At 54.9% G+C, this 10,264-nt stretch overlaps 1 protein-coding gene across 3 annotated transcripts in view; it reads right to left on the bottom strand.

Annotated features, from left to right (window-relative positions):
• Positions 1-327: 327 nt before the first annotated feature.
• Positions 328-10,264, bottom strand: part of Eef1a2 (eukaryotic translation elongation factor 1 alpha 2) — a 33,086-nt gene continuing 23,149 nt past the window's right edge. For 2 of the 3 annotated variants that reach the window (XM_035446392.1, XM_035446391.1), the window contains 8 exons: positions 9,135-9,383; positions 7,670-7,886; positions 6,097-6,276; positions 5,250-5,546; positions 3,618-3,768; positions 2,230-2,486; positions 1,309-1,543; positions 328-750 (listed from right to left, as the gene is read on the bottom strand). In XM_035446392.1, the coding sequence (XP_035302283.1) occupies positions 623-750; positions 1,309-1,543; positions 2,230-2,486; positions 3,618-3,768; positions 5,250-5,546; positions 6,097-6,276; positions 7,670-7,813 (1,392 nt within the window). In that variant the 5' untranslated portion in view covers positions 7,814-7,886; positions 9,135-9,383 and the 3' untranslated portion in view covers positions 328-622. The remainder of the gene's footprint in view (positions 751-1,308; positions 1,544-2,229; positions 2,487-3,617; positions 3,769-5,249; positions 5,547-6,096; positions 6,277-7,669; positions 7,887-9,134; positions 9,384-10,264) is intronic. The other variant, XM_027419941.2, reaches the window with a different exon arrangement.

Genomic DNA, 10,264 nt, shown 5'->3' with positions numbered 1-10,264 from the left:
TCCACACCCGTGGGAAGGAGCCCTCAGGTGTCACGGTTCCTTAGCGGGTCCTTCAGGACACGCTGTCCTTGCAGGACGGTTTTGGTTCTACCATTGGTCTTGCACATCCTACCAAGAAACACAAACTGGGTCATAGCTATCAAAGCCATTTGGTCTTTCTATCCTCACCTAGCTGGGGGTTTCCAGCACCCACGCAGTGTGCCCCACCGCCTACCCACGATGCTTAGGAGCACAGCTGGCTAGGTCTCCTGGCAGCGGTAATATGTGCCAGTCACCTTGGGCAACGGGACTTTGATAAATAGGGCCCCAGCAGTAGGCACACACGGCTCTGGGGTCGCTCAGTTTATTGGGAAAATGGGCACTGAGCGTGGTGAGTGCTGGTGCGGAAGCCTGGGGCGGGGGCGCTTTTCCTCTTGAAGAATTTCCACTGGACCTTGATGGCGAGCATCCAGTCGCTGACGTAGAGCCTCTTACAAGCTGAGGTGCAGACATGCGCCTGGCGGGGGGGCGGGGTGGAAGGGCCACGCCTGGGGCGGGGGAGGGGGCGGGGCCAGTTCCGGGGACCGGGCTGGGGGCGCGGCGCGGCACCGTCGGGGAGGGCCACGCCGCGGGCGCCCGCGCTTCACTTGCCCGCTTTCTGCGCCTTCTGTGCGGACTTGGTGACCTTGCCAGCGCCGCCGCTCTTCTTCTCCACGTTCTTGATGACGCCCACGGCCACAGTCTGCCGCATATCGCGCACGGCGAAGCGGCCTGCGGGGAGAGATGTGTAAACTGCGGGGGCGCCCAGGACGCAGTGCGCAGGTGCATTGGGCGTCCGCAGAACCGCTTAATGTCGCTTAAAGGGAGTGCAAGGGGGAATCACTCGACTTGCGGTTGGTCCCGGGGAAGCCCTCAGAAAAGAAGCACCATCCCAGATCTGTCAGTCTTGAGAGGGGCGGTGGGGGATGTGTGTGTGTGTGTGTGTGTGTGTGTGTGTGTGTGTGTGTGTGTGTGTGTGTGTGTGTAATAAAACCTCCTACTAAATGCTTCACTCCCCTGATCCCTCCCGCAAGCATTGACCCCAGCTTGGGTCAACCACCATCTTGGGTTACACCGTGGATCACCCAGCTCACCGAGAGGTGGGTACTGTGAGAAACTCTCGGTGGGGGATGTGTGTGTGTGTGTGTGTGTGTGTGTGTGTGTGTGTGTGTGTGTGTGTGTAATAAAACCTCCTACTAAATGCTTCACTCCCCTGATCCCTCCCGCAAGCATTGACCCCAGCTTGGGTCAACCACCATCTTGGGTTACACCGTGGATCACCCAGCTCACCGAGAGGTGGGTACTGTGAGAAACTCTCCACACACATGGGCTTTCCGGGGACCATCTCAACAATGGCTGCATCACCAGACTTCAGAGACTTGGGATTGTCCTCCAGCTTCTTGCCAGAACGCCGGTCAATCTTCTCCTTCAGCTCCGCAAACTTGCAGGCAATGTGGGCTGTGTGACAGTCGATAACTGGTGAGTAGCCAGCGCTGATTTGCCCAGGGTGGTTCAGGATGATGACCTGACAGCAGAGTTGAAGACAGCCATGAGTCAGGTCCCCTGGGACAGAGCCATTGTTAGGTGGGGTGGCTCCAGTCACAGGGTCACCTCCCAATCCCCAAGTTTTTGTGCAAGGAATGTTCAGGGCACAGGAACCCCACTTCTGGGCTCATACCCCACCCCCCAATATTTTGCCAAGCAAACTGAGAGGCAATCAACAGATAGCTGCACTGTTTAAGAACCAGGACTGCACAGGCATATTAATCCTGACCAGAACCAAGGACCAGGACAAAACCAAACCTCAATTATAGGGCTTCTATTACATTTCAAAAAAAAAAAAAAACTGTTCTAAAATTCTCATCCTATGAAGAGATGACAAAAAAGGTGTAAGATGACTCTGGAACAAAGGTGCTTGCTTCCAGGTCTTGACCTGAGTTCCATCCCTGGAGCCACATGATGGAAGTAGAGAGCTGATTCCAAGTTGCCCTCTGACCTCCACACATGTACTGTGGCGTATGCATCTGCCCAGAGAGAACTGACGCTCTGCTTACCTGCTAGTAACTCTGAACACTGAGCGGCCTTAGGGTGAAAAGGAGGGCTTTCCCTTCAGTGCCAGGCGAAGGGCCAGAAGCTACTGTTCTTTGATACCCCAGTCCATCTTTCCCCCTGTTCTGATAAAGAACCACATCCACTAGCCCAGCCACCAACCTGGGAGGTGAACTGGGCAGCCTCCTGAGGTGGGTCAGATTTGCTGTCCCCACAGACATTGCCCCGGCGAATATCCTTGACGGACACATTCTTCACATTGAAGCCCACATTGTCACCAGGCAGGGCCTCGCTGAGCGCCTCGTGGTGCATTTCCACAGACTTCACCTCTGTGGTGATGTTTACTGGTGCAAAGGTCACCACCATACCAGGCCGAAGGATACCAGTCTCCACTCGGCCCACAGGCACAGTCCCAATGCCTGGGACAAGAGAGGATACAGTGAGAGGGCAGGCCAGAGAAGGGGTGCGGGCAAAACAAAAAGCAGAAAGCCTGCAAGTAGACAGAGTTCAGGGCTTGTTCCTCTTTGAAGGTATCAAAGGAAGTAGAGTCATGGAGGAAGTAAGGAAACGGGGTCCCTAGACAAGCAGAGGGTGAAGTGACAGCAGGAGAGTCTCCCCTGACCCCATCAGGGAATAAGAGACTAAATCAGAGTTCCCAGGATTCAAAGGTAAGGGTCAGGACAGAAAAGGGAGCATGGGGTTGTTTCCTGGAGGACAGCTGTCCCTCAGAGGGAGCATCACCAGTGTCCCTTCTCTCTCTGAGAGCCACAGCCAGGCATGGGCCAACTCACTGGGATGCACTCGCGAACATAGGACTCCCCAAGTCCTGCTGTAACCCTGTGGTTCTACCGCTGAAGAAGCATCTGGCCCCAGCACTTCTGGCAGCCCTGCCCACACTGGCAGTGTGGTTACCAAAGGGATACCTTGGTGAGCAAAAGTGGCTGAGAGAGGGAGCACTGCTCTCCGCCATTCCCTGGAAGACTGGGGGGTGGCATTATGGGGCGATGGAGAAAAGCCAGAGGGTGTGTTCTGTGTTGGAGTGAGCATCAGCATGGTATCCTCAGTCCGTCCTCTCCCTTTGCTTGTCTCATGTTTGGCTTTGGTTTCTATTGACTAATGACTTGCATTTCTCATTCCTTGACTTGGACTGCCTCCCATGAGACAGGCGCCCCTCACCCTGCAGGTGAAGTGTAAGTCAGTTCAAAGCTCCCATCTGATGTCCCTGGCTCCTGGCTGAGTGCTTGGGGATCTGGGGAGTGGGAAAGGAATCCTACCGAATGCTAGGTGAATGGATGGATGGGTGGAGGTGGGTAGGAGGGGTGTGGATGGATGGATAGAACAAGAATCAAGGGTGCGGAGGAAATGGATGAGTGTAAAAGAACATGGAAGAGAGGTGGGTGGAGACGAACAGCCTGAGGGCTCCTTGTTGATGTCCCTGTCAAGATTGGGGACAGAGTCTGCAAGCCCCTGCAGGGAGAAATGAGCTCCCATATGTATCTTGGGTCTAGTGAATTCATTATCACCGCCTTCAATACTGAGACCTCACTCACCACCAATCTTGTACACGTCCTGCAGTGGGAGGCGAAGGGGCTTGTCAGTGGGGCGGGTTGGGGGCAGGATTGTGTCCAGGGCTTCTAGCAGGGACACGCCACTTGCATTTCCTTCCTTGCGCTCTACTTTCCAGCCCTTGAACCATGGCATCTGGGCAGGAAAAAAAAAGGTGCCAATTATAGGGCAACCCACCTGACCACACCCTCAACCTCAGATCTCTGAGATTCTGGGGGTGGCACCTGCCTAAAGGATAGCCAGGGGAAGGAGACTCACTGTTCAAGCTGAATAGCTTGCTCCTCATCCCTTTCTCACATTCCCAACCTCATAGGGACCCTGAATAAACATAACTTAGAAAAGAGGGAAGGGGCAAAAAGCAAAACAAACAAAAAATACCTCCCCAGTCTATACTGTCATGTCCCAAACACTGGCAAATGAGACCCCTCACACCTCTCCAGACTGTATTGCCATGTCCCCAACACTGGCAAATGAGACCCCTCAACTGGGCCTGATTCCCTAATCCCTCAGGGACCTGGTCAGTCACAGCCCTAGACAGGTCAAGTACCAGGGGATTAGGGACTCAAGCCTAGCCAATGGCCATTTCAAAGATAAACTCCAGCCTCTGCCCCAACCCCAGAAGCTCTGCTGGCTACTAAGCTGTCTCCAAGATCAGTGTCTACCACCACCACCACCAAAAGGGCTTCTCTGGGGGATGACTTCAAACCCTCCTGACCTGTACAGACAAGAAGTAAATCCACCCAGGGGGCTGTGTGTCCTCCTGCCTTTGTCTTTATGACAAGGTCTCGGGCACCTCAGGCCAACAGATGGCTCTTAAAGTATGGGTGAACAGAGCCCCAGAGCACAATAGAGCAGTAGGAAGCAGGGAGGACTCTGCTGGTCAAAGGTCCCCAGGGGATTCTAAGGTCCTGATAATCATACACCAGCAAGAGCAAGATGCAGTATCCCCTGCCTGCCAAACTCTGTCCCCATGCCACCAGGCACTGGTCCCCTAGCTATCTCAAGAGAGCCTATATCCTCATACCATTTCATTCATTATGGGCATCTGAAAAGCTGGCTGAGTGTCCACCTCTCTAAGACAGGGGTCTCCTCTGGGTAGACCAAGATCTAGGTCCCAGGCTCTCTCTCTGAAAATTTTCTCCTCTACACCCAAAACCCAGAGACCCAGAGCAGCAGAAGCTTCAAGCTTCCAGAGGACCCACCAAAAGACATTCTTCCACTCCCCAGGCCAGCCCAGGGACATGCATGCTTCCCAGATACCACCCACTTCAGACCTCAGGGGAGGCCTTGTGGCCTTGTTGGTCCTGCACAGTATCCAAGGCCAGGACAGCAGCTTGGGAGAAATAAAAACTGATTTCCCCCAATAGTGAGATCCAGGGCCCAAGAGACTGTGGCCAGAGAAGGAGCCACATCTCCCTCTTTTGGCCTCATGGGGAGGCTGAGCTAGAAGACCCCAAGTGCAGGTCTTTTACTAGGAAGTGTCCCCAGGAGGCTGGTACTCATCACTATAGAAAGCCAACTGAACCAAAGGAAGCTCGGCCCAGCCTGACTTAGAGTCCTGGAGCCCTGGGCTCTTGGAAGGTTAGTATTGCCCCACTACACCTATCTTCACTCACATTGGGTGAGGGCTCCAGCATGTTGTCCCCATGCCAGCCTGAGATGGGCACAAAGGGCACTGTGGCTGGGTTGTAGCCAATCTTCTTGATGTAGGCGCTGACCTCCTTGACAATCTCATCATAGCGCTTCTCACTGTAGGCTGGTTCCGTGGAGTCCATCTTGTTAACACCCACAATGAGCTGCTTTACGCCCAGAGTATAGGCCAGGAGGGCATGTTCCCGGGTTTGCCCGTTCTTGGAGATGCCCGCCTCAAACTCACCCACACCCGCTGCCACGATCAGCACCGCACAGTCCGCCTAGCCAACAGATCAGAGACAGTGAGCCCCCTGGCCCCACCTTTTACCTAGCCCTACCACCCACAAAATAGGACCTGGGCAGTTATCCTGGGGATGGAGACTCAGGATCTCCTCCTCTAGGGTAGCAGGGGACTCCTTCACTAGGCCCTGAGTTAAGAAGGCCCGAAACTGACCATCAGCTCCAACACCAGCAGGCTATGTGCCCTTGGATGAGTCATTGGCTTCTGGTTCTGTCTTGTCTGCCTGTGATTGTCTTGTCTGACTGATTTTCTATCCACATCTCACTATCCCTAATGTGGCCTCTTCTACAAGAATCTGTCTGTGAAGGACATGCCTACAATTTCCCCTCTGTCTGACTGCTGGCCCCAACCATGGCTGGGTAACCCTGCAGGCACCCCATCTAGCTGAGATATAAACACTGACTCAGTTCTTGAGGGACTCTGTGCCAAGCAGGATGAAGGTGACCTGGGTGGAGCTCTGTCCTGACAGAAAGTACAAGAGACACTGACACCTCAGGAGAGCTCTTGGGCTCGGTACCCTCCCTGCACACCTGAGATGTGCCAGTGATCATGTTCTTGATGAAGTCCCGGTGGCCTGGGGCATCAATGATGGTAATGTAGTACTTGGTGGTCTCGAACTTCCAGAGGGAGATGTCGATGGTGATGCCACGCTCCCTCTCTGCCTTCAGCTTGTCCAGCACCCAGGCATATTTAAAGGACCCCTTCCCCATCTGAAAGAGTAGGGATGCAACTCAGGATAGGACACAGGACTCAGGGGTCACAGCCACCTGCCAGGCCTGCCCTGGGCCATGGAAACAGCCATGAGAGGTTAGGGTTAGGCTAAAGCACCTTGAACCAAAGACCTCTGTACTGTCTCTCTGATGCTGACACCCAAACCCTGCTCTGCCACAAAATGAAGCCACCCAGATCAATCAGCCCCACCCCCACTCCCCTCCTAAGTGGTTATGGACACACCCAGAAGGGGGCATGAGGGTCTGAACATTGCCAGACCTCATTAACCTCTCATCCCTGGCAAAGGGTTCCTCACTATCTGAGGCTAAGACTCCACACCCTAGTCAGTTATAGGTCAATTATCTCATTGGGTTTGGGACTATTGAAAAAAAAAACCTCTGAGTTATTTCAAAAACATGAAATTTTAAAAAAACAAATAAATTGGTCAAGGTTTTGAGAAAAGTCTAGCTTTTCAGCTCTTTCTGTAGCTGATGAGTACTTCTAAAAAGCTCTCCCTCCCCCCTTACACCAAAATAGGAGAAGAAAGAACACCCCCACTCAAAGCAAGGCTGGCTGCTCTCTGCCAACTTGTGCCTGGGTGAGACTGCTACAGCCTGGACCACAACTGTGGTCATTGCTCAGCTGAACACAACTCCTGACCAGAATCTCACAGGACAGGCTTCTGCATTCCAGGGATGCTGCCCAGCCTGGAGGAGCTGGTCCAGACAAAACCCAGCTGGGACCTGACCCAGGTGACCTTCAATCCCTGATCTCCCTGCTACCACCTCCTCTGGGAATACCCCCTAAAGGTGTCCCCAGACACACAGAGTTGTGGCTCAAAACCCACATATACACTGGAGCAGGAGTTCAACACAGAGAGTTGCTGCCCTCAGGTCTGACCTTAGCCCTTTTCCAGGAACCAGTTCTTCCGGGGGCAGGAAAGAGAATCCAGTTACAACCACTGCCCACTCGTAGGTCTCAACCAGGAACAGGCTACCAAGACCCCCCACTCCAGGCACCATCCTGAAGCAACAACCTTCCCCAGCTTATCTGGAGAGAGTGGAGCTGGCAAGACTGCTGCCCATCAATCAGCTATTAATAGCATCCTTGAGCCCTGGCTGTTGCAAGACAAGTGAGGGCAACACCACATCCAACATAGCTTTAGCCCTGGGGAACGAGAGGATAAGGCTTGAGGGCCCTCTGGCCTACTGAGGCCAAGAGTCCAGAGCCCTCTGGTGGACCTGGGCGGGATACACATTCTCCCTCCCTCAGTCTGAAGCAGATCTTGCAACATTCTCAGAGGGAGGCTGCCCTACTTACCCCCACCCCCAGACATCCTTTGCACTGAAGGTATAAACCAAGCAATGAAAGCATTGGGCCCATGGTGCTCACCTCTGCTGCCTCCTTCTCAAACTTCTCGATGGTCCTTTTGTCGATGCCCCCGCATTTGTAAATGAGATGGCCTGTTGTGGTGGACTTGCCTGAGTCCACATGGCCAATGACCACAATGTTGATGTGTGTCTTCTCCTTGACCATTCTGCCTGGTTGAAGGAGGGGCTGGCACTGTGGGGGCTCTGGCTCTGGGTTGAGGGTGTGCTGGGCAGGAACTCTGTGGGGCCAGTGACAAGGGAGATAGGTGATTTTGAGGCCCAGAGAGAGCCCAACAGAGACACCCACACTATTCTTGTTGTTTGAGAGCTTGTCCTCACCCAGTCACCTGAGGTTGGATGAGGAAGAATGGTTGCCCCTCACCCTGATCCTAGCCCAGGCCAGCCAGGTTGCACTCATAAGCCACCTGTTCCTCTACCTTAGCCCAAATGGTTCCTTGGAGTACAAATATTTGGAGAGTTGATTTGGAAGAAAGTTCCTTAAGAAAGGGTTAATCTGGTCTGGACATCACAGAGCAGCAGGCTGAGTGATCCTCTGGAGCAGCCAGGAGCCCTGTGATGAGTCACTGTGCCCAGCTCTCCAGTGCCTCGTCCTCCCTGTCCTCGATGCCGCTACCCCCCCCCCACACACACACACACAAACACACATAGCCCAGGGAGGGACACTGCCCTACCCCCATCTGCTGCCACCATGAAGAAAAGGCCAGCACTCCTCAGCCCCTCCACAGGCAAGGGCGCCATCTTCCCCTCTCTGCCCACAGGCTGGCAGGGGAGACAGCTGGATGGTGCCCAGGCATAGGCCCAGAATAGCTCAGGCCCTCCCCATACTCAAGCAGGGGGCAGCCATCAGGGCTGAGAGGTGAGTGTCCTGTTCTAGCCAGAGGAATAAAAATCTCTCCCTGCCCCAGCTCAGCAAGTGCCCTCAGAAATGCCCTCACCCTTGCCCCTACCATCTGGTACAGGCCCTGGGTCTCAGTACCCACGCATCACAGAGGTCAACGGAGAAGCTCAGGAGGGGGGGCGGGGGGGGCGACAATCCTAGGGTGGGATCCATGTAGGGCGGGGTAGGGGTCCTCAGGTTTCACCACCTCCCCCGCCCCTCTCTGACAAATCACTAACATCCCCAGAGCCCCTAACCACACCAGCACCTGCACCAACCAGCCTGTCCAGCCCCGCAGCGCCCAGGAGAGCCCCAAGGTCACAGTGACAGCGTGATCGCAGGTTTCAGGAGAAGACCCCCTCCCCACAGTCCCCGCCACTGTCACCAAGTAAACAATCGCCTAGGGGGACACACCGCCAGACTGCCACGGGGACCCACCATGCCCGGTGTGCAACCGAGAGACCCCCAACCCAGGGGTGTAGCTCAGCTAGGTGCCGCGTGTCCTCTCTACCTTGGGTTGGGTTCCCAGGGAAACGAACCTTCAGTGGAAACCTAAGCAAGAGTCGCAGACCGGGATGTGCGTCCTTACCCAGAGCCGAGGTCTCAGTCAGAGGGACTGGCGGCGGCGGCGGCGGCGGTTTTATCTCTCCAGGAGGGGGTCCACCTATTGACGGTGCCGGCGCAATGCACTGCGCCCCTGCAGTACAGCAATGCGGTACCGGCGGGGGGAGGCGGGCGCCGGGAGGCTGGCAGATGGGGTGCGAGTGATGCGCGGACGCAGGGGCCGCGCACCCACGGGCGCGGGCCGGCGGCGTAACGAGGATCCGAGAGGACGCAGCTGCAAAGATGCGCCAGAGCAAGCTGGAGAATCAGCGAGCTAGAGCGCAGACCAGGAGAGAAAAACAGGCAAAAGGGCGGGGAGCACGCAGAGGTGGGGGCAGGGAAACAGAGCCAGGAAGGGAGGAGCAGAGAAGGAGAGAAGGGAAAGAAGCATCAGATAGAAGAGATGGGATAGCAGAGACAGGGGTTGCTGGAAAGCGGGGGCGGGGGGTGGGACACATTCAAAGTAAAAAAAAAAAAAAAATGTCTTCAGGAAGGTGGAACGCAAGACAGGGAACCAGCGAGTGGGGGAGGGGGGAAGAAGCTCAAGCCCACGTCAAGGTCCCTGCAAGTCCTGATGTGGCTGGGCATCCAGTGCTGGCCCGGTTTGTGATTGAGTCCCAGTGAACATGAAGTTCAGTTCCCAGAGGCTCTCCATGATGTGATCCCCCTGGTACAGTGAGTGCCCCATGCTTGTTCACATGGGCCCAACATGGAAGGCCCTTGAGGGCATCAGCAAGTCCAGCCCAGATACAACCTTGGCCTGAAACCCTGGAAAGTGGCTTTTTCTACCTATTCCCTTAGGTGTGTGTTTGGGGTGGAGGGGGGACTGCATGAAGCCCATTAGAGCTCAGGCACAGTCCTGATTGCATTCCTGCTCAGACTGTCTTAGCTAAGACCATCAAACATTTCCAAACAGAGTTCAGACCCAGCCCCCAGGGTCGAGCACCAGCCTCCTTCAGCCCCCATGGGTAGGAAATAGGGAGACTTTGAGGAGTCTAGGAAGATGAATGTAACCAAAATGGGCCTTAAGGGAGCTGTGCCCACCTCATCAGAGGCTTCTTCAGAGACCCCTATCTTGTCATCTCACCCAGACATTTTCAAGTGCTGTCACCGATC

Source organism: Cricetulus griseus, chromosome 6, assembly GCF_003668045.3.
Source record: "Cricetulus griseus strain 17A/GY chromosome 6, alternate assembly CriGri-PICRH-1.0, whole genome shotgun sequence".
Lineage (NCBI taxonomy): Eukaryota > Metazoa > Chordata > Mammalia > Rodentia > Cricetidae > Cricetulus > Cricetulus griseus.
Note: the sequence above shows the minus strand (reverse complement) of the source record. Positions and strands in the feature narration are given on the sequence as shown.